Source organism: Homalodisca vitripennis, chromosome X (genome assembly GCF_021130785.1).
Source record: "Homalodisca vitripennis isolate AUS2020 chromosome X, UT_GWSS_2.1, whole genome shotgun sequence".
Taxonomy (NCBI): Eukaryota; Metazoa; Arthropoda; class Insecta; order Hemiptera; family Cicadellidae; genus Homalodisca; species Homalodisca vitripennis.
The window spans coordinates 91,454,117-91,480,073 of record NC_060215.1 but is presented as its reverse complement, the minus strand read 5'-3'; the positions used below and the strand labels follow the sequence as shown (position 1 = coordinate 91,480,073).

The 25,957-nt window shown below is 32.8% G+C and overlaps 1 protein-coding gene across 4 annotated transcripts in view; it reads left to right on the top strand.

Moving 5' to 3' along the window:
• LOC124369362 (WASH complex subunit 1-like) overlaps positions 1-25,957 on the top strand; it is a 53,929-nt gene that overhangs the window by 12,562 nt on the left and 15,410 nt on the right. For all 4 annotated transcript variants that reach the window (XM_046827348.1, XM_046827345.1, XM_046827347.1 and 1 more), the window contains exons 3-6: positions 11,819-11,962; positions 13,607-13,752; positions 19,675-19,886; positions 24,748-25,043. In XM_046827348.1, the coding sequence (XP_046683304.1) occupies positions 11,819-11,962; positions 13,607-13,752; positions 19,675-19,886; positions 24,748-25,043 (798 nt within the window). The remainder of the gene's footprint in view (positions 1-11,818; positions 11,963-13,606; positions 13,753-19,674; positions 19,887-24,747; positions 25,044-25,957) is intronic.

Sequence of the window (25,957 nt, the reverse complement as noted above, 5' to 3'; positions counted from 1 at the left end):
TAGTAACTTATCCCATCTGGGACAAAGATGGAATCTGCTATGTAGTTACTACTACTTGAGTATAATCAGCCCTTTCGTTCCCTGGAATCCCCTCATGACCAGGAACCCAACAAACGGTTACATTGTTGATTCTGGCAAGGGAGGAAATGGTCTGATAGCAATCCCAAACCAGTTTGGATTTGATTGCGCAAGAATCCAGCGCCATCAGCGCTGTCTGACTGTCCGTGAAAATATTAATCGTCTTGCCCCTATATCGCAGACGAAGATTCTCACGAGCACATTCCATAATGGCTGCGACCTCCGCTTGAAAGACTGTCGGATACGGACCCATAGGAACCACCAGCTCCCTACATGGTCTCACTCCCAGAATTCCAGCGCCTGTGCCGCTTTTTGTTTTAGAGCCGTCTGTGTACCATTCGAGCTCCGCTGGTGGAAGAGGTTGCTTCCCCTCTGACCAATCATCCCTTGAGGGTAAAAATAATCCTAAAGGGTTTGTCAAAGGAAAACTTTTGTGGCATCTGATCAGAGATCATGTGCAAAACATCCTCCTGTATCAGAGTGCCAATTCTGCAGTGCCCACTGCTGCAGCCCACCGTCTGCTGAAGACAGTAGGCACTCTTCCTGGCATAGCTCGAATGACAATGTCCAGGGGGGCGAGATTAAGACAACAGTCCAGAGCCGCGCCTGGCGCACTAGGAAAAGCGATAGCGAGTATTAATAATCAAAAAGTATTAATAATCAGAAAGAGGTTGCTGAAATCTTAAACAATTATTTCATAAAAATATCTACAAACTTCAAAGGGACTAGAAGTCTTGCAAAAGATTTTTTCTTTCAATATCTATTCAAATCAAATTTTTTCATCCAACTGATCACAGTGGGTAAAGTGAATGAAAAGTCTACTACCTAGACTTAGCAATAATTATTTGTTAAGTGAATAAACAAGAGCTAATTCTAAGTTGTAGTAACTTATCCCATCTGGGACAAAGATAGAATCTGCTATGTAGTTACTACTACTAGAGTATAATCTACGTGGAAGTTACTTCTTAAGGTCAAGATACATATTCTAACTTTTGCTTTGATCAAATATCAGATCTACCGATAGTACTGGCCAGAACTAAGATAAGTTTTTGTTTACCACTACACATTATTATTTATTTCCTTGGTTAGAAAAAATTTAATTTTCTTTATACTACGCTCAATTCAATAGTTTTTATATATGCTTTTACAGTACAAAACAAACTTTTTAGAGGGTGAAAATAAAAATATTCAGACCATAGTTAGAAAAATTGTTTTCTGAGCTCCAGCAGATTTAAAATTAAAGGAAAAATCAGTTTGTATCAAACTAACAATAATTGATCTCTAGTATTAAAAATTAGATTTTTATTTATTATTCTGTTTAAATTGCTAAAAATTAATTCTTTTGATCATAAATATATTAAATAAAAGTGTCATAAGAAGGAGGGAGGGGGAGAGAAAAATTAACTACAAAAAAATGTTCTTTACAAATCCATCAATTTAGGTTTTGAGTCCTTGATTAGTGTAGGAGATGTTGCCAATTCAAAAACTCATTCACAATAGAAGGGGTTTTCAAGAAGCCACCTGGAAGGACGTAGCTTGAGTGTTCTGGGGTTCTTGCTTTAAACGTCTTGAGGCAGGATGTTGTAAAATTTTGAATATGAAGGCTTTTTTCTAAAAATGTGTCCTATAATTAGCAGGAAGATTAAAGTTCTGGACATGTCCAGTATTGTACCTATGCAGGTCTTGATGTCGAGTCTGCTGGCTGAAGGTAGCTAAAACGATTACTTAGTAGATGTAGAGACTCACCACTGTCATTAATTTCAACTCTTTGAAATATCCTTTACAACTGTCTGTCCATCCCAGCTTGGACAACAGCCTCACCGCTTTTTTCTGAAGAGTGAGCATACATTCTAAGTTCTGCTGAGAAGAGGCACTCCATACCATTATACCATACCTCATGTTGCTCTCAAAAAGGGCATGGTAGGCAATAAATGCTTCAAGTGTGCTATCTGCTTGTGTTCTTCTAAGTGCGAATAGAGCACTGCTGAGTTTTTTGAAAGAGTATCCATGCGGTTCTTCTAGTTCAGTGAATTATCAATAATTATCCTGAGATGTCTTGTCCCTCTCACTGCCTGAAATTAAGGCAAAGGTGATACTTCTTGTTTCCTGCTTCCAAAGCTAACTTGGGTAGTCTTTGATTCATTGAAGACTAAGTCATTATTCTGGCAGTATTCAATGGCAAGGTTAACAGCTATAAACGAATTTACCTCAAGATTTTCTACAGATTTGTGCGCTGTTAACGAAACCAAGATTCAAGATTCAAGATTTTATTCATCATTTTCATTCATTCATTTTTCATTTATTTATTTAATTTACATGTTATATAAATATAGTGATAACAATATACACGAGAAGGTACCCACATGGGCAAAAGCCTGTGTGTGAGAACCGAGTCCATCTTCACTCGAGTTTGCAATCACAATAATACTAATATACAATACTAGCTTAAAGAGTGCGCAAGAAACATTATTTTAAGAGCTATAAAAAAGGAAAAGAATGGAAAAAGAAAAAGATAAACAGAAACTAATCATTTTATTGTTGTCGATTTCTGGAACCTACACTATATCGAAATTAATGCATTCCTTCACAAGAAAAAAAACACACACGCACGCATGCAAAGCTAAACAATACACTCACACCCCCCCCCCCCACACACACACACACACATGCACACACGCCTTAGCGCTCTCGCGCATACATCCGCAACACATACAGACAAAAACTCAATGCATTAATTAAGAATGCTTGCACTTGTCCGTCACCACGGTATTCACAAACTATATAATAAAATATCATCGCAATAATTATCACTCGGCACGAATAGATCACTCAGGGTAGATAGAAGTGAGTATAGTGTTTGCACCACTCCTCCCCAACGCAATTAACCAGTTCATTAACTTCTTTTTGTACGCTTCAACTTTAATGTTCCAATTTTCTCTCATTTCCAATGGTAAATTTTGATAGAATGTGTGTAGAACGTAGAAAGAATTTGTTTTATTTATAGACTTAGTATAACCTATGTCTTGTGTTGTATGCATGTTCCACTTTGTCTAAAAATGAAAATTTATGTTTGAAACCGTACAAAATCACAACTTTTAGGAATAGTTGTCTAATATCAAGAATCATAAATAAACGAAACAAATTAAACATACAGTGATGCAATAGATTTCGTCAATAGTAATATAACACAATTTACTTTATCATTGTTTGTTGAATTCTGTTTGTAACTACTATATTTAAGTGAAAATTAAAATAAATATAGAATAACATAATAAATAGTTACAACGCTATATACACTACACTGTAATAGTTTTAACATTAAAAACATAAATTATTAATAGATTTAGGGACTTACTATATAACCACTATATTTAAGTGAATACTAAAACAAACATATAACATTATAAGTAGTTATAACACTATATAAACTACATATTAATTCTTTAACATTAAAAACGTAAATTATTAATAGACTAAAAGACATATATTTAAAAATAAATAATTAGACAACAGTTAACAACATAAAAAACAATAAACTAATAAAATTTAAAACAATGATCAACAATGAATAGCCTATATACATTACATCAACATTTATAAAAATATACATTTAATTATCTAATCTGAATTCAGCTTCCAATTCAAAATTAGTAAAAGATGTCCTTAAATTTACCATAATCAGTAGCTAGATAGTCATCAACCTTGTAGAAAACTTGTTCCTTTAACCATTTCTTCAAGCAATATTTGAATTTATTAACAGTGACAATGTGAGCGGATTGTGGCAATTTGTTAAATAATCTATTTTTCATGCAAAATATGCTGTTATTTGTTTTTGTAAGTCTAGCAGGTAGTAAATCTAAGGCGTAGTTATTTCTTGTGTTATAATTATGTATATCAGATCTAATTTTATATTTATGCAAATGTTCTTTTACGTTTATAGTGTCATTGTTTTTAATTCTTTAAAAATGGGAAAGAAAGATTCACGATTGTCCAGTCCTTTTATGATCCGTATAGCATATTTTTGCCATATAAAAACTTGTTCCATATAAGTACTATTTCCCCATAAAGTAACACCATATACAATCTGAGAGTGAAAAAAAGCGTAATACGCATTGATCAACATATCACTACTAACACACAGTTTAAGTTTTCTTAGTAAATAAGTGATTTTAGATAACCACCAAATCATCAAAGTACATAATAGTGTGGTCAAAAGGCTCAACGTACTGTGGTAGGTCATTTGTGTATAAGATGAAGAGGATCGGCCCAAGTACTAACCCTTGTGGAACACCTCTTTTTACTGGTGAAAGACTAGATCTAGCCCTAGTTTCAAGACCATTCACCATTTGTCTGATCTCCAAATGCTACTCATGATCACTAAGGTTTTAAACCACTTCGTTGGATTGTTTGTTTAGTAGTTACTAGAACCTTTTTATTCACACGAAACCTAGTTATAACTTAAAAAGGTTGCGCATTAGCAATAACTACTTTTTATTCACTTCGCTGAATGAGGTGCTCTATACAATTAGTAAATTCAAGAATACCAAATTTGGCTGGTGGGTATGAAATTCCATCATGCCATAAAAGCCTCAGCTTCATGAATTGAGCATCTTTTAGCTTCTTTAATGAATATTTTTTCCAAATAAGAATTTATCAAGATAAATTAAATTTGACAATCATAAAACCATTTTCTTTTTAATGATCAGGTGTATCAAACTATCACCCAGTGGCCCTGCTTCCTGTCATATCTAATATTTGAAAAGGTGTTCCTTTCTAGAATTTTAAATGATCTAGTCACAAAGTTCTTAATTTTTAATTTAGTTTTAATTTAGTTCTTAGTTTTAATTGTACCAGTTTGAAATCTTTTAATTTAAGCTCAGCATTCTAGTCAAACTATTTTAATTTGTTATATTCATTTTTCAATGTAAATTTTGTGATAAATTATTCATTTGTGTTTCCTATTTGTAAGTATTTGAATTTTAGCACTGGTGAATATTTATTATGCAATTTTTTTTTATATAGTTTTAGAAAGTAAACCACTTATGTATAAACTTACTACAGAAAAACATTACTTATTACTGTGTTATAACCACCATAGAACTTTAATAGATTATATATATTTATATTGTCTGACAATGTCTATTGTACCTGTGTGTATTTAACGACAATAAATCTTCTTGATTCTTGATTCTTAATGAAAGGTGATTTTCGTGAAAAGTCATAAACAACAACTGCTGTGTTTTCTTTTACAGATTTCGTACTTAAATATTTAGACAACAAGGACTGCACAGCTTTGGTTCTATGTGGCTTATCTAAAGTATTTGATTGTGTTGAATGCAGTTTAATTTGAGAAAAATTAGGTTTTGCAATTGATTATTAAACACTTTTTGTCATTCGATATTGTACAATGTGGAGTATCCAAGGCTCAGTTTTGGGAGCATTTTTTACGTTAATGACATCCCTCATGCATTACAACAGTGCTAGTACAACTCTATTTGCTGATGACACTACACTTAATGTAGTGTCATACAGAGAACAATCCAAAAAGGCCGCTGGCCCACAACATCAAGAATAGTGGCCTCAGTGAAAAGTTCTGTTTTATGTGGTAAAGTGACAAGAATGAAGATCACCTACTGATATCAGCTTTACTAATTACTGTAAGTTTCCTAAAGTAAAAAATCCTCATATCCTCTTAAACACTACACACCTCAAGATTGGAATTATCCAAATTAGAAGAGAGGGGCACACTGTGAGCTCATTTACACAAACTTTAAATCACAATAATAAGCATTTCACCAACATAAACCTTTATTTATACACCCAAGAAAAAAAATCAAGAAACCTTTGAATGATTACTTAACTATTAACTCAAGAATAACATCAACATATGTTATGTATCAACAACTAGACTGTGACGTTGGAGCTACTGCTATGATATTTGTCTGAGATTGTTGACCTGAGAGTAGCTGAATGCACACTCAGTTGTCTGTCATCAGATACTTCCACTCCAAACAGCAAGCCTACAGTGTCACTGCAACCTTGCACTGACCCTCAGCAATACATCCAGCTGCTGTGCTACTTATCATATTGAAATGGTTCTTAATGATCCCACCATAATCTGACATAGTTATATAATCCCTTTATAAAATACATACAGTACACATTTATACAATTTTTGACAACATCCCACACAAATTTTCAATTTTTAACAGAGACAACCTGTCAAAGTCTACCCAAAAAACAGTCATAACTATTCTATTTGCTCTGACAATCAATTTTATCATATGAACAGAGAAGACTGCCAAATCTCTTAAATCACTGACTAATATTATTATTTACCAATAGGACTGAGCCAATTTACGATTAACAACATCTATCAGTGGCTGCAGATCTAACAATGCAAGTAAACATGTAACAGTGTACAGTAATGACAGACTGCCGAAACTGAAGGCAACCGACTCAATCTTCTCATATTTCTTATAATCTTTATAAAGCTTACCTTTCTTATTGTGATATAGATTGACTTAGTGAACTCAGCTAAACACTCAATAAAAAACTGAAATCTTTTTGCCAATAGACATTTAAAATTTTTGAACATGCTGACCAAGATAAACACAAAAACCTCTAAATACCCTTGTGGCATATGCAGCATAGGAGTAAAATATTCTGGAATACTCTGTGCAGTACCTGTAAACAGTGGTACCATGGTGGTTGTATTAATATAACTGATAAAAGCCAGAAATAAATGCCTGGAAATGGACTCAGCGCCTGTAATACTGCTCATAGCAGCCCTCTGCCAGAAAAAAGTTTTGTGGCCTTAGGGGAAGCAAAAGTACCCTCCTTGAAAACACAGAGTCTAACAAGACACCAAAATAGAGACAAGGAAAACAGCACTGTGGCTATCTCTGACCTGGAGCTGAGGCTGAGTAATAGAACAGATCTAGAGGAAACGGATCCTGACGCTTCCCTAACATTGGCAGCTGAGGCTGGTCACCTTCGAGCAGAAAACTGTAAACTGTAAAAAAAGAGGTTGAGGAGTTAAAAATCCGTAGTTCAGCCCTAAAAGTTAAACTTGCCGAAATGGAGGCAAGAATTGAAAATCAAACTGAAATGAAAGTTGTGTATTTGCACAAGTTTGAAGCCTTACAAGAAAAATTGCAAGAAACTTTAGCTCATGTTGAGAAGAAAAGAAAACATGGACAAGAACTAAAACATTTTTATGAAGAGCATTATATAAGACTGTCCCTCCTATTCGAAGAACAAGTAAAGAAAATCTGAATATTACATAATCAAGTTAAAACACTATGTGGGTAGGAGAAGGGAAGGTATAATTATGGGGAGTGGGTTTTAATGGATAGAATAATTGCTAGACTCACCAAAGTAGTCTTCATATGCGACACAGAATGGCACTATAAAAAGAATCTCCTCCTCCTTATTACAGGGAGAATACGCCGTCTAGACACTGGTCTTAAAAAGTACACAAAATGGAGTACTTACAGTTCACAAGGCAAATCACAATGCAGTAAGGGGGAGGAAAGCAAATCCAACATACTACTACACGAAATGCGGTATAAAGAGAACTAAATCCACACCTCGATGATGAACAATCAATCTATAAATCATTTCAAAAAGAGAGGGCAACAATACCGTGTGCTTGGCCCAAAACAAACGACTCCCTACTTAACTTCAGCACGACTCAGAAAAACTCAAATAAAATTATATTTAAAACTAAAATGTAAAACAAATTAATGTTAAAAGTTGTTTTTGTTATATTTTATATTTTGAAGGAACAAATTTATAAATATACACCTATCATTCTTATATTCTAGGTAGTATTTACTTCCAAATCAGATCAAATCAAATCAAATAATTTATTGCCAAGGACAAAAAACATTTTGTATTAGCATAGTCAAGTATTTTTAAAGTGAATATTATCTACATTCTTATGTTATAAAACTCATTTACAGTATACAAACAATGCTCAATAAGTACATTTTTTACATACAATTGAAATATATTATATTCTAAACTTCTAACATTTAAAGGCAGATGATTGAAAAAATGTATGGGATTGGACTTAAAACTTTGTTGAGTTGTTGAGAATTTACATTGCTCCTTCCTTAAATTATCCTTGAATCTTGTATTATAGCAGTGCACCTCAGAATGACTTTTAAAATTATCAATGTATTTTTTTAACATATAGCAAACAATTATAAACATATAGACTAGGTAAGGATAAAACTTTCAACTCTTTAAATAATAATTTACAATGTGCTCTAGGCCTAGCACCACATACTAGTCTGATAGCTCTTTTTTGTAGTACAAACAAACACTGAGACACTGAACTGTTTGCCCACAAGATGTTACCATAAGAAAGATATGTATGTACAAAACTATAGTAAATTAAAAGAAGTACTTGAGAGCTGACGACCCTCCATCGGGCGCTTAAAATTAGAAACACCATCAGGCACTCACGGAGGTTTCCTCCAGGTTGGCGAATAATGGATATCATAATCGTTTTTAAACTGTTTTTATTTGTTTAAATATTCATACTGATTTAATTACAATGTAATATATTCATTTTTAGAAATTTAATAAAAATTACACTCTTATGTAATGAATTTTCCAAATAAGAAATTCAAAATCTTAAAAAATGTTATTGTATAATAACAACATGATTAATTTTAAGGAATAATGCAATTAATTGTAAAAATGTTTAACCTACTGTAAATATGTATGGAAATTAACTTAGTTTTTAACTTCTTACAAAAACAACTTAATTCAATTCTTGAGATATTATACAATTGTAATGTCAATTATTGCTCTGAAATAAAAATTTATTCTTTACTAAAAATTTTTTTACACACTGCACAAAATTTCAAAACATTTTCCTTCTGGTTGTTATAGCGACAAAGTTCACTCCATAATCATTACTGAAATGTTCCCTAGCACACTGGTACTGTACTAACAAGTCTCTCATCTTCATTCTCCATTTCACAAAATTCAAATAAAATATATAGTAAAATTTAAAAAGAAACCATCACAGGTCACACATTTAGGCGCACACGGATTATTACAACATAAAAACTAAACACAATAAGGCGCTCACGGTGATTTCGTCCAAGCACTACAAAACACACCATCGGGCGCTCACGGAGGAATCGTCCAGTCACGCACGGAAGTAGACCTCATACTGACACATTTTGATAAATAAAAGCGGGAGGCTATTGTTTCGTTTCCCCGAAAGATGCTCGTGAAGTACACTGCGGGAAACGACTGCCGACATCAGAAAAGTAGTACTATTTTTAATAATAAAACATACACGGAGGAAAACTCCGTTTAGCGCCCGATGGAGGGTTAAACTTAACCTTCTAATTATAAAAATTCTTCTGGACACTTTTGGAGCAATATATTTAGCATGAGATTGCCATTTAAGATTTGACTGGACCATTATGCCAAGAAATTTAATTGTTTGAAAAGTATTATTCCTTAAAGATATAACAAGATCTTGAGTTTTAGTCAAATTAATAGATAATTTATTTACATCACACCACTTAGCCAAAGCATTAACTTTTGAAGCAAAAACATCATCAATATTAGCATTTTGAGATTTCATGCTAGCACAAATATCGTCGGCATACAGAAAACAAGTAGTATTATTATCTTCAATATTACAAGGCAAGTCATTTACATATACTAAAAAAAGCAGAGGTCCCAAAATTGAACCCTGTGGGACACCCTGGTCAACATTTCTAAAATTAGATAAATTGCCTTTAAAATAAACTACCTGTGATCTATCAGTAAGATAAGATTTTATAAAATTAATCGACTTGCAATCAAAACCAAGAGCATCAAGTTTCATTAATAAGATATCATGAGATACTGTGTCGAAGGCCTTTGAGAGGTCAAAGAACTTTGCACTAATATGCACACCATCCTCTAAACCTTCCAGACAATCCTGAATAAAAGCAAGGACAGCATCTGTAGTTGACCTTTGTTTCCTGAAACCATATTGTTGTGTGGAAAGTAGTTTGTTACTTTCTAGATATTTTATTATTTGTAAACTAATTAATCTCTCAAAGACCTTTGACACAGCAGGAACAAGTGAAACAGGCCTAAAATTAGCATATTCATCTTTGGCACCTTTTATATGAATAGGAACAACTTTTGACATTTTCAGTTTATCAGGAAAAATGCAATAATCAATACATTGATTAAAAATGTCAGTAAGAACTTCAGAAACCAGATAATTACTCACTTTTAACATTTTAGAACTAATATTATATACATCAAAACAATTTGAATTACTTAAGGAGTTAATGGCAGCAAAAACTTCCTCGACAGATACAGGGTTAAAAGCAAAAACAGTAGGTACATTAACAGAAGACAAAAAACTATATACAGATACATTAACATGAACTGGCACATTCTCAATAATTTCCCTAATACTACTGATAAAAAATGTGTTAAAACCTTCAGCTGTCAGTGGACATGTCTTATCATCTAAACATAATTTAGGCTTACTATTTACATTGAGATTGTTATTAATAATATTCCATACTTCTTTAGGTTAATTTACTGAATTTGAAAATCATTTATAATGATAGGCTAGTTTAGCACTTCTACCAGATCTTAAATATAGGCATCTTAATTCTTTGTATCTAATTTTTAGGGCTTCACAACCACTTTCTTTAAAATCATAAAAATATTTTAGGCATGTCTGCTTCAATGCATCTAATTCAGGGACATACCATCTTTTAACAAAATATGATTTCTTAAAACGCACAGGTTTTAATGGAAAAGCTAGATTAATAGCCCATACAAATAAATTCAGAAACTGATAAAACTTAGCATCAATATATTCATATACAGAAAACCAATTTATATTTTTTAAACAATTTAAAAGGATGATTATACTATTGTCATTAATCTGTCTTCCAAGTTTAACAACACTGTCATCAGCGCCCACAATTTTGACATCAAGTCCAATTTTTACTGTCAGCGCATTATGGTCAGACACAGCCATAGGAATGACTGAGGTCGTCCATCTTGAGGGATGTATATTAGTAATGATATTGTCAATACAGGATCCATCGTAGATGTTACCAGGACAAGTTACAACGTTTTGAAACATAATGTGCATACCATAGCAAGTCACTAATTTGTTCAACTCCATCGTATCATAATGAGTAGTATCATTAAAATTAATATTAAAATCTGCACAGATAAGCACTTCAGTTTTTTTAGATGATAAATAAAATAAAAGTTCATTGAGCTTTTCAAGAAACAGGTGTAACAGATTTGCATCAGGTATTCTATATACACAAATAACTGTTGTGTTTAATTCTGCAATAAATACCGCTGACAGTTCAAAGACATCTACCATACACAAGTTTATAATTTCGGGAATTGGACGACAACTTAAACTATCTTTAACAAAAATAGCAGATCCCCCATGTATTTTTTCAGATCGACAAAATTTGGATACTAGAATGTAGCCCTGTAACCCAATCAAGTCAAGTTGTTCCGCTTTCAACCAATGTTCTGTTACACATACAATATCACTGTTCTCTGTTGAGGCAAGCATCTCGATAATTTCAGCCTTTCCGCAGAGGCCTTGACAGTTCCAAAGGCATACACCTATTTCAGATAATCCAAATCTTCCTATAACTAATAAATGAGTTGAATCTAAGCAGAAGAACTGCTTTAGTATATGTCTAAGCCAATTATTATGTTATAGGTGTTTGCCAGTGCAAAGTACCCTGGGAGTGATGTTCCTAGGGACTATGTAAGTGCTCTACTCTCCAATCCTCTGCCTCCCATTGATCGTGCAGTTGTGCGCATCACCAGCAAGCATCCTCCATACGATCCCAATTGTCTAAAAGTAAGTAAAAAAAATTATTTGTACTTGTACTAATTTTTCTATTTATAATTTGTTACAGGTTGTAAATTAATATTAGTTTTCTTTTAGTAAATCAAAGAATAATAATCAGTTTTTAAATTTGCAGGTATAAAATAAACTCAATGCTTTGAAGCGCGAAAGTAAAGGGTATTTAAAGAAGCAATAGACTGCACACAGTAGACAGGGCTCTATACACGGTCTTGGTGACCGGGCTGGCATCTGTTGGGTTAGCAGAGTCGTGAGAAAATAGGAGAGGATGATATAATGTTTGAAAATAGTTAGTACGCTTTGAGCCCTGGTCAGAGTGGAACTGTCGGTACCACTCAGTGCTAGGTTGGACAGACCACGTGTTGATGAATCCAGGACATACACGGTTGTGAGTTATTCAAGTAGTACACTTTCATGATGAATATTAAAAAATTGTAAAATTTAATAACAGGAGATTTTTTGGAACTATTTAAAGTTTACCAACAATATAGTTTAAATTTGTAATTGAAAAGTTATTTTTTATTCCTCCTGATTAAATTAAAGTGTGAAATTAATCTTATAATAGACTTTAAAGCAATCTAAAGTTAAATTGAATAAATGTTGGAAATTTGAAGAACTAACCAAAAAATTGACTTGTAACAAATTTTTAATTGAAACCCTTCAATTAGCAACCACCGAGACGGAGCAATTCTATTTAACTTATGTACTATAGTAAAATGGGATAATAAATCATGTCCAAAGTGTGTTTTTCATGTAAGAACTGTTTTGATGTAGGTATACAAAAATTAAGTAAAATTTTTGTAACAATTGCAGCAGTGGAATTTCAAAATGGTATTTTTTTTTTTTAATCTGCCTTGTAAATGCAATTGACATTGTCAAAAGTTTTCCTGCTGGTGTTTATTCTCAAAGTTTCATATGTGTATATTTTATTGGTAGGTACATTTTTGTAGTGTGATGATGTCTGCGTGTGAGTTTGTAAGAGGGGCAATACCTACTTTTCAGTACGAATTTTAAATGTAAAACACAGTAGAGCCAGAAGTTCACAATTTAGTTCAGATGTAAACTTGTCAATACATTATTAATTATGATACAATCTTCCAAATCAATAAGAAAGGCCGGATCGGATATAGCTGTGTATTCTTAATAAATAGTACAAGGATAAGGTTTATCTATGCTCCAATATCTTCTAGGATCCAGTCATGGCTCATCTTCTGCCAAAATGGTACATGTTGATTACTTGGCTAAAAGTTTTGTGTTTGTATTTACATGTATGTTAGTTTTATTTGATAATACATTTTAACACCTGTAATGAACTTAATGTAAGTGAACTGAAGTTGTATGCAGTTGCCTTATTAACGATTGAGAATAATCATGATACTGTACTTAAAATAAGGGTATATACTTGGATCACTGACAGATTAAACCTATTTGGACTCATTTAATAGTGTTAAAATTCAAACGAATTTATATGTTATATGGAGTATAAAGAATTTCAATCATTTCTATAACTTCTATGTCATATTTAAATTTTTGTTCAATTAATATTGTGTTATCTACTGTAAAACATTGAAAGTGAATTATGATGATATGCTTGAGCATTGCATATTATTTGTGTGTGATTGATAATATTGGTGTTAGGAGAAAACCCAGCATGTTCACATCAAAATGAGCAGTAGACAAGTTAGGAAGAATGTTGAAGTGACTCCTGAAGAAGGTTTGGGCAGCTTACCGAGTGATTTAGATTCTGTCAGTGCATTGATTTTGTTCAACACGTCTGAAAACTTGTAAGTTTATTTTGTAGATCTATTATTTATTGATGGTATTTTTTAATGGGTTTCTTGCACTAATAAAACCCAAAAAATGTGCCTTTGGGTTGTAAAGGCGAAAAATGTATTATATTTTAAGTTCATAAGTCACCTGTTACAGTTAATTGTTTTGAGGGATTTATATCTTGATTAATTTTTGTTTTTGCACTGTCATGCCATTTTCAGAAAGAAGTATTCCAAGGTGTTTACTGAAGCTACTCATACATTAGGCATTGTGGTTGCTCGTCGACCAGCAATCTGATTGCTGGAGATCAAATTGCCCAAATATCGCTAATTGTATAGACCATTTCGATCAGACTGCCAGCAATATTGAGGTTGTTTGCAATCTTGAGATTGCCCGTTATTCCCAGGCAATCCACCCAATTGTTTGGTGACCAATTTGTTAAGATTGTGACATAAAGTGACCATCATGAGCGATATCCAAGGTCCTGCATGTGCACTTCATCTCAGAGTAGTTACAAGTGCTTATCCACTGCATTAGACGAGTGACTTGTTTCCTAATGAGGGACTTCAAACTAAGAAAGTGACAAAAATTAATTTAATATATTCTAAGATAGTTTTTGAAGTTGTGTATGTTTTCTTATCTTAACATTCTTATAAGTGCAATGTCACTAAAATTTATTCCTATTCACAAACCAATTGTTTTGCAAAAATCTTGTATTTTTTTGTCTACTGCTAAACAATAAATTACCACCACAACGGCGGCCATCTCTTTATTATCCATGTTGCTCGATCCAGAACCACCAAATACTAAGCAGATGATTGCCGAACGAGAGACTGCTGGCTTGATTGCTAGGATAGAAAGACACCTTTAGACTATGACCCGATTGCTGGTTGACGAGCAACCACACCACCTGATATATGGGTAACTTAAAGCTGTTGTTTTTAGTGTTTGGTCTTTCTTGTGTGGTACTATTTAGTAATAATAATAAAACATAAAACACATACATGTTTACATAGAACATTGAAAGTAAAAAAATAAAGTATAAAACAAAAGAATCTTTTTAGTCATGATGTTTATTGTCTACATAAAACATTAAAATTAAAAAAAATTAAGTATAAAACAAAAAATCTTTTTAGTCATATTATAAAAATTTGATTAGTACAAAAATTTACACATAAATCTATATTATTGTAAATAAATAAAGCACAAACATTTTCTGAGGCCTAGTGCCTTTAATTATAACAAACAAGACATGAAGAAATTTTATTCGGACAGTTGTCACAACATGTGTTCACTTGTATGATCTGTTTACTTCATGATTTTGTTCCCAACTCTGCTACACACTCCTCATAACATTGAGACAATATTCCCTGTGTTTTATGGTAGGAGTTAGTGTTCCAGGGGTCTCTTGTAAACCAAAATTAATATTCAAAGATTATTATCAATTTATGAATATACAGTATAGTAACGTTCAATACCAATACCTATGTGCTGGTGGGAGAACTGGAAGCGGAAGGATGTCTTCAGACTTAATAAAATCTTGAAGTAACACGAACTTTAATTATTTCAAATTTTTTCTTCTGCTGCTTAGCTTCATGGAATGGAATAAAGGCATACACTATGCATGTCTCTAATAATTACTTCAGTCATGTGTAGCGATGTGCAATAGGAGACAATTGATCTGACATGTCCATTCTTATCTTTATTATGAGCAGTTACTGTTGTTGGTTTCAGTATTGGATTCTGTTCTTTTTCCTGTTGGCACAAGTTTTCTTGTATTCTCAACTCTGGTTAAACATTTGTTCTGCCAGTTTATTATTTTAACTCAACTGCTATTTTCCATTCATTAAACTTCACTTTACTTGATTGGCGTTTTTATAATTTCTTTAGGTGTCCCTCACCTGTTTCTGTGAAGTTTCAGAGTGGTCACCTGACCAGGAAAACCGGGAAACCGAGATAAGCCGGGAATCTTTCTGTAGAACTGGGAAAAACTCATAAACGAATTTTAAATTTAAAACTTTTGAAATCGAATAATAATGGTTGCTCCTTGAATCAGAAGTTGATTAATCTCAACACATCATATTTTATGTGATGTGATCTGTGAAACTGTGAAGAAGAATTATGGATAATGATGTTGCCAAATTGTTTACTGAGTGTGTAGTGGTTACTAAAGTGTGTGTGATTGACGTTGTGTTTGCAAACCCCATCTGACGCCGGATAATCTAAGGTTGCCTCCACTAGTGTAGTGTAATGGAGTGTATCTTGGTTCAAAATCTATGTCGCGTTAAGCCACATATATATGTAAATATCTGTCAGACTATTAAAGTCAGTTGATCGAATGTCTAAGTTTAGTTTGTGAATGATTGTTCCTCACACATGTTCCGATTGGTCATCAGATTATATTGGTAAAAACAAAGAAAGAAAAGAGGTTATGTTTTGATATCAAAGTAACATTCAAACCTTGACTGAACTAATATTGTCACCTGTCTACAAATGGCCGGCCGAATTTCTCACACACCTCAGGTTTCATCATCAGATCGGCGTTGGTTTGACAATAGCTGTTGGAAATTCCATCAGTTCTCCGATCAAATATTCGTTTTAGTAACTTTCACACACGCATGGTGATCGGTCCGAAAATTCAAACTGTTCAAACCAAATTGTCCAAACAATCGTTACGTCTATGAGGAATCTTACATTGTGTTCTTTTATAGTCCATGACTACAATCTAGAGAACAAGTGCCTTTTATGTATTTATTTACTTTGAAGTTGTGTTGTCATGATGACCAGATTCTATTTTTGTGGAAGGTATCATCTTAAGAAAAACAATATATTTAAGAGCCACTAATTGATTCCAATAATTTTGCTCATTTTCTGATGGCGACTATGGAAGGTACTGTTCGGTACCGGTACCTACTTATTCTAAAATTCACAAATGAAACGCACTTCGGTAACTTATGTACTATATAACTTTCTGATGCATTTTTTTATATCGGTCAGCAGTGTATACATCTGGTGGTGTATTGGTCTTATCGTTGGTGTATGTATTGTGTGGTGTGATAAAAATATTCAGAACCACAGTACTCCCACGGAACTGTACCAGAGCTGCTACCAACATAAAAATCTCAAAAAGCTTGGATTATGTGTAAATTTTTATAATGTATCCGACATTTATTCTACGATTGGATCGATACTCGATACAGTGGCTCATTTCCCTCCATTCTGATACCAACAAAAGTGTTTAAGATATGCTTGTAAAGTCACGATTTCACAGTATTATGACATTTCGTATGCTGAGTCTAAGTAAGTCTATTTGCAGGTAACAGCTGTTCGGCAGCATGCAAAATATTGATAGCTAACACGAATTTTTTGTACTTTCTGTGTGATAAAACGTAGATAGATAATCAAATTAATGAGTTTTACAAATAATATTATGGTTACAATTCTTATTTTCTATATTTATTTTGTCACATCAGCACGAGTTTGCTGCGTCTATTTTCAGATGACAGCTATTCGGAGCACGCAAATGACCGATTGTTAAAACGTGGCTTTTGTTCTTAGTGTGTTGTTCTTAAAAACCAAATAACTACAAAAGTCTAGTAACAGAATAGTGTGATTTTTAAATAATATTTTACTTGAAGTTAGTAATTTCTATGTCAATATCAGAGTGTCTTCTTTGCACGGACATCAGCTTCACAGCGGAAAACAGACAATTGCTAATTTTTATTTTACTTTTACATCATACTTTGTGTATTTTTATATCTCAATATTTTGTAATTGTGAACAATGGTGTTTTAAATTTATATTTAAAATACATATAAATACATTTTTAAGTTAATGGAGTATATCCTGGAATATTGTACATTTTATAATCTACCATTTATATCATATTTGGTGTAAGTGGAAGGTAGAGGGTATAATGTGGAGTCTTAAATAAAAATATATCCATTTTCCTGAACCTTTGCAAATTCCTTTGAAATAGAGTAGTGTTCTTAGGGTTGTTTTCCCTCCCAAAAGGACAAACAGAGTTAAAAATAGAGTTCAACTAAAAGTTTCTTTGGTTTATTGTTTGGTTGTCCTGAACCTATCTTATTAATTGATTAATTATTAGCTATACATGATGTTATTTCAACACATTAACAGACATAATGATAGAAACAAAAGAACTTAAAGTAGGTGGTAGCGATGAATCTTCACTGAATTTCTTACATATTCCTCTTGCGACATTTGCTAGGTCAACGCAGCTTCATGGCATTTCTTGCAAATACAGCTGGTAACGAAAAACCTTTACCATGGTACTCAGAGTGAGGATTAAATACAGTATTACAGTAGTTTATATTGGTTTGAAAACAGACTAGAGAGAGAATCAGAAATTTTCAAGCAGGAAAAAACTGAGAATTTGAAAAAGGTTTTGAGTGGTCATACCAAATTTACTACATAGGTACATTTCTTTTCCTTACGTTATGCTTTTATAAACATTGCAACTACTATTGTAAGATATTGACTAACAAGATGCTTAATATTTTCAGCATGGTCTTTTTATCGTATCAAATTATATATTCCAGTGTAAAATTTTAGTTTTATGGCCATCAATGGAACAAATTTTAAAAGCTTCACTCTGTATTTATATAGTTTTTGAAGGTTGTATTGTCATGACTTTCCATGGTAGTGTCACGATCCTCCATGGTATCCTACTCTCATTATCATCTATGGACTATCAGGACAGTAGACAACCTTTCACCGCTTTTTGACCAACAAGAGGTTTTACTCTTGTGTCTACAACTTTCTTTCTTTAATTTTTATATAAATACCAACATTTTAAAATCATATCAAAACGGTCTCTATCATAGTCCTTTTTATGATTTTACTCTTACATAGTTGATTTCATGACCAATGCAATCTCATTTTTGGGACTAGAACAAAACTACAAGAGTAAAAACTATAATGGTTTTTATTTCTTTTTCAGTGGTAAAAAGATATAAATAAATATAAAATATACGATTTTCTATAGAAATTTAAATGTGTGATGAAGAAATTTTAACAAAGTTTTACTTTTCATTAGTTCAAAGTAGAATATTGTTGATTGGTGTTTTGGGTCAGCACTAGTATTGTAGTATATATTCGGCTAAACTTATGGTCATATTATCCAGCATGCATTTAATTTAACTTGAAAATATGTAATTTTTGTTATATGTAGGAAGTAATGTGTTAATTTATCCGCATTTTATACAAATATTTGATGTTAAGATTTACTGATGATACTTAACTTAAAATGTTGGTAAGTGTTTGTAGTTTTGCAATGTTCAGATTTCACATTACAGTTACCTTGTTATATAAATAAAACTGTTGCGTTACTTATATTTATGCATTTTATTTGAAACCACTTCTCAAAGATTTTTTAAAATGACACCACAACATGCACAAATAACTGATTAAAGTGAGTAATGCTACCGTTACTATTGACACCTTGGTTTTAAGAATGTGTTGTTATCTGTAAAACATTTATGTATGAATTTATTTATGGGTAGTCAATATATCAAGATTTAAAATATTTAAAAAATCATCCATAGCAAAATAAAACTTGCAATAAAATATTTATCCTAAAATGTTTTGTTATCCACCTTTGTGGGTTTGTTTTACATGAATTCACAGCTCTAGAGTAGTGAACTTTCAGTATTGAAACTTATATGAATATTAAATTGGGGTTGTTAGAGACTAACCTGCACCATGAAAAGAACAATATTACCATACTGGTTTCAGAGTTTTAATTATAAATATTGTTTATGTCCTGTTTAACAAAAACTAATAACGATTTAAGTGCCTTTGATTTTGAACGAACTAGTGTTAAGATACATATAAAAAATATGTGAGTTGTGTTTTTTTTCATAAGAAATCAGCATGCATGGATGTAATTGTATTTTATCTTGTTCAACTAACAGGTACAAGAAGTATGTAATGTTGGATCCACTGGGGCTAGTGACCAAGACCAGACAGATCATAGAAGATGAAGTAAAGGGTGACTTGGATGCTGCTCCTCGCTCCATGTGTCAAGAGATGGTTAATTTCAAGCCAGGAGAGAACTATTTCTATTCTCCAACTTTACAGGAGGTTCCACAGCTAGATGTACCACTAGACTTGCCGGACCTCCCAGGTATATTTACTGGATAAGTAGTTGTGGCTGAAGTAACAAGCTATAACTACCTTGTTCAAATGCCACATCAGTCTTCTTGATGTTATCTTTCCTTTTTTAATGTGTGAAAGGAGAAGTCAAAGTTATGGGAACTCACCTGATTTGCTCCAATTTATAAGCAAACTTAATTTTATGTTGTGTGTATGAATAAAGAGAACAATCCTCTACAAACAGAACTTGTAATGGTTAAATTAAATTTTAATTTATTCATAGGAGCATGTAACAGTTGATAATATGATGTGAAAAATCCAGTCTCCAGTAATTGTGTGCTTCTAACACAATAATATAAAGGAAATTATCTATTTTATAAAGTTGTAATCTCCTATTGACTGATTGACTGACTCATATATAAGATTGCGTTTTATAAGAAGTGGCAACAGCTTGAAAATTAAATACTGATGTAAAATTCCCGAGAGTATAAAATGAATGCAATATTCCCAAAATTTGTGAGTTCCCAAGGATTTATGATTAATTAGCAAGATAGCTAAAAGAACTGTAAATTAATAGGTGAAATTATTGATTGTATGCTGCAATCAAACCCAAAAACTAAAATATATTTAAAATAAAATTATAATTAAATAAAATTCCTGGAAATGTACTATTTTAAAAGTACAATTGCTCAAATTAATAGGTACATGTGATGATTGTGCAATAGAATAAAACACAAGCGCTTTTATATGTTTAAAAATATTATCAAAAAAATATCCTGATTAAAGTTCATTGTAATTAAATTACCCTTAAGAGCTCAACCATGTTTTATAATCAACTTAATTAGGTTTTTTATTTTAATACTTCATTTGAACATTTATACTTTCTATTTTAAATTATAAATAAAATATTTGGATATAGGTCCAAGTTTTTCGATCCATACTTAACCTCCTTGTTAGAAATAAACACATTTTTTGTTTTCAATGTTTTAACCCTTTGACTAGTAATCCTGCAACAAATTCGAAAGTGCTGCCCGCAGTAATTTGGATGGTACTAAACAGTTTTCATAATAATGTTTTGTGATGAATAATCTCTTGCTTGAATCTGAATGCGATCTAGCGGAATAAATAAGAAACAGTTTCAAGTAGTTTTTGTCGTTCCCACAAGATTGCATTTGTTCTTTTATTTATTTCTTTCAGACCCAATCGACGGTATTCAGCCCATATGACGGTATTCAGCCCATATGACGGTATTCAGCCCATATGACGGTATTCAACCAGTTGTTTCAAGTAATCAACTGATTCTATTTATGTTTGTATTGAATACAGGTTGTAACCTCTCTTTTATGTTACCGGTTATCCTGATTGTAAACTTTTTTGTGTTTACCGCGAGTAAATAAACATGGCTGTTTTTGTAATTACTGATTACGTAAAATTGCACAAGAGAGACTTACAGATGAATTTTTGGCTAAAATTCTCCCTTAAAACTCACTGTTCTGCATTTTCCCACCACCATCCCTCCTACAGATAAGAAGGACAAGCCAAAGAGAGCATGCCACGTGTGCAGATAGATCAGTGTCGGCGAGTAGCAGCGCCAGGAACACAATGTGCAGAGTTTACGATCTTCTGCTTTGTGTGTCAGACTTTTTTCGCGTCTTTCATACCATTAAAGATTTCTGAGGAGATTTGTGTAATGTTAAGAAGTTGTACCCATCGTATACCTTAGTATGTTTAATGTTTACACGTATGTAATTTTTAATGCCATAAGAGGTAGTGACATACACTCTTATGTAACTAGAGGCGGGAACAACTACCGAACTGGGGCACACAGGACGGTACTGTTTGAACGTTTGCCTTCCCAGGCAGGAGTTCTCTTTCTCAACAGATTACCAAATTCTATAAAAAATGCCCCAATGCCGAAGGCATTTAAAGCTCGTCTGAAATCAACATTAGTCGCAAACGCTTTTTACAACACGGACGAGTTTATGGCATTTAATTGGGAGACCCTCGATTGGCAGACTGACTAGGGACTAGAGATGGACAATTCGAATGAGTGAAAGAGTGTGACGGCAAACAATGTATGTATGAAAGAGAATTTTGTGGTAGTGTATGGACAATTTTAGCTCTCTAAATTTGACGATTCCGATATATTTCCTGTAAAAATGTTTTATGTAATAAAATATTTATTATTATTATTGTTTATGAGAAAATACTGAATATTTTAATTCTCCTATTGTTTATTAAAACACTGATGTACTAAATAGTATGGAAATATTGGCCATTATTGGCCTAACAATTACAAATTATAAATCTGAAAAAACAAAGAAACAGTGAATTTATAGAAATAGGTAGTTGTTGAATATTTTAGACAAAGGATGTTTGAACATGAGTTCCAAGGAGACGTTACATGTTAAAAAATGCTTGATTTTTAAATGTTTAATTTTTTTGTATTGGTTTAGGAATCAAAATTCATTTAGCTCTATAAATTTCTAGGATATTGTGTATACAGGAAATTAATGCATTGAATGATAATTCTAGGGTTACAATGTATGAATTTACTTAGTTAACCTAGTTTTAAGGTTCTTTAACTGTTGGTAAGTGTTAAAACATTCAAAATCTAAAAAATGTATAACTTCCCAATTTTTGGAAATCTTACCGGACCAAAGAAATATTCCCATTTTATAAGTTCCCTCTCACTGGGAATATTCCCGGCCCACATGACTATATGCGTGAAATTTACATTTTAAAAAAACCTCAATATTTTTAAGGAGTCTTAATTACCACAAATTGCTAATAAATATATAGGGAAATTTCCAGATGGCCATACAAAATTTGATGCTCATATTAAAAAAAAAAAACAAACTAAATACAACACATAAATGAGGTAGTATATATGGTTTCTGTATCTAAAACAATTCCAAAGTACATCTAATATTTTAGAAAACAAGACATTTTTCAAACAAACTCATGTAGAATGTCAGACTAAAGTGATTTGCTTCATAAATTTGAATGCCTTTAGATTTTTGAATAGCTGAAAATCATTTACTCTCCTGGTAGAATGGGTATATAAGGAGTATTTTACAGTTACAAAGTTTTCTATTTTACTTTCCCATTTATAAATATAACCAATCTATAATGATTACTAAATAACACAGCTATCCTATGCACACAGTAAATAGTTACATAGCATTTATGTCCAAGAGTAGGTCTGTACATGTCATGCCATCTCGTCCCACTGGTCTTACTAGGAGTAAAGATACTTCTGATCTGCTGTGTGTTTACCAGTCACAAAACATTCCCCCCCCACCCTATGTGTTCCACAGTGGGGAATTCTTTCAAATACTTAACTAAGAGAGATCATACCTCCAAGCAAGTATTTATCCATTATCACCGGGCCTGAATCTTCATATTACCTGACGTTGAACATCAAGAAAAATGGTTGCAAATATCACAGTATTGGTTGTAAAAATCTTTTTATACCGTGTTGTTTTCAGATAAATATTCCTTACCATTTAATGTATCATTGCATTCATTAACTCATTATATACCATATTAGTTTTTGTTTAATTCATTTCTAATACTTGAGCTAGAAAATCGGGCCATCATCATTGTCAGACATGAGACATATACTTACCTGCATGTTGCATACCTTTGAAGAAGTGAATATTATCAGTTTGTGATAAAATTCATGTAGTGGTAGAAAGGATGAATGAAAGTTTGCTTTATGTTTTTAATTTTTCTTTTAATTCCATTGATGGGTTTTCCACCAGCAGCTGTAACGGACGGCATTGTATATACAATGCAACAAGTACAGATTATAGAAGTGTTGTAAAATAGATATTGAACAGTTTTGTTTGTATGTGTTGCTGTAAGTGAGATTATTTTAGGATTTATTTCAGTGCATTATTAGAAGAATAATAGTTTACAAAACTTTTACATTACGTAATAATTAGTTTAAAAATAGATTAGAACATGTTACATTTTCATTAAAATATTTAAATTTATAAATTTGTGATAAATGTGTGTGGGTTTGTGAATATTTATTTTTTTAACCTTGTAACCTTGTAAACTTTATATATGAAAATTAAGGACAAAACGGTTTTCTCCCAAGAGGTGAATCTATTAATGCAAGGTATTGTGAAACCTTAAGAAAAGTAAGGCGGGCAATTCAAAACAAACTGAGAGGAATGCTCAGTAACAGAATTGTGTTGCTCCATGACAATGCTTGGCCCCATACCGCTGGTGATACTCAAACATTGGTTCGACAATTTCGTTGGGAGCAGTTTGAACAGGCACCCTACAGCCCGGACTTGGCACCGTCTGACTACCACTTGTTCCTGTACATGAAGCGCGAGCTAGGCGGCCAACTGTTAGAAACCGACGATGAAGTGAAAACTGCTGTGGAGTTGTGGCTACATTCGTTGGCGGGAACCTTCTACGAAGAGGGTATAGACGAATTGATCACCCGCTACGACAAGTGTTTGAACATCGATGGAAACTATGTCAAAAATTAGTTTAAAGTTTGGGCTTTCACGTAGAAATAAAATTGTATTGAAAAAAAAGGTTTTACTTGTATTTTTTTTAAAATGGTCCTTACTTTCTGAACACGCCTCGTATGATTTTAACACGTAACATGTAGACAAAAATGTGCTGATTCTACTGATGTTTATTTTGATTGAATCAAGTCAGTATTACTGAAGTTAAGCCATTTTGAACTTTACCTATTAAAATCTTGAAAACTTTTATACCACTTTTGCTCTAAATACTGTGGCACTAAAGAGAATTTGTGTACTACTTAAAGAGCTGAAACAAAAAAACAAAAGCTGTTATTGGGTGGTGTATAGTGAAAAATGTAAATGAGATCAATTTAAATCTTCATCCATTAATTTTTATAGGAATTGCTGGAGACTTGCAGTTCTCAATGGACTCAGGACCACCTATTGCTCCATCTGGGTCCACTCCTATCCCAGATCTGCCAGTTGTTTTCACAGAGACGCCTTCAGAAACCATCCTTCCCACTCCCCCTCCTCCTCCACCAGTTGCTTCACCTCCTGCTCCCCTTCCTGTACACAGCACCCCTCCTCCGCCTCCACCACCACCACCTCCCTCAGAGATACCTCCACCACCAGCAATCTCCCAGTCTACTTCTCCTCCACAGTCAGCGGATGTGCTAACACCAAGTCAAACAACAGTAAGTTTCAATATTAATGCTATAAAGTAAAAGATCAGCATTTGTTTTTTCCTCACAAAAAAGCAAATGCAATTACAGCTGGGTAAGTATGTGAAAGCAATGATGCTAACACTAATTACGCGGGCTGATGCTGTTATAGAGATCTGTATAATGAATATGGGTCTTTGCACATGTACAATCAAACACACACACTTCACCACAACATTACTTAAACATCTCTTACAATTTTTACCAAAACATATTAAACTACTTTTATGTAAGTCACTGGTTATTTCACACTTCAACTGCTGTAACTTTGTAATCAATGATATAAATTGGAACTTAGCAAGAAGCTGTAAAAGATTTAAAACTATTGCTTATGTTACATTTATGATGTGAGACACAAGCAGTTCATTCAAACATACTATTAACAAATTTCTTTTATCCATAAAAATTTAAAATCTAGTTCATTCAATAGTACATTCTGGATTTCCCAAACAGTACACTGAGTTTTATCTATATCTTATGAAAGTGTTAGAAGTGTGTGTCCTTCATCTCTTTTGTTTATCAAGTGTCTCAGCAGTCTATACAGTGTGATTCTGATAAAAGTGCACATTTTTGGCACTGTCGTTCAGTGCAGAGTTATTGTGACCTGTATTCTTTAGTTTGGATTCATTAAATTTTATTTTTAAGTGCATGTTTATGAGATAGTGTGCATGAAGTTGACGCACAACATGCTTGTTGTGATTCCTGACTTATGTGTGTCACAATGCTCTGGTATTATTTGTGTATTTTAAGCTAAATTGTAGTTATGTGTTAGGTTAGTTATCCACTCGAGAAATATATCAAATCACAGATCTCGAAAGTTAATTTTACTAATTAATTGTATCAATGAACAATGGCAAATGTCTGGAAAAATCCTGTTTCAGCGGGTT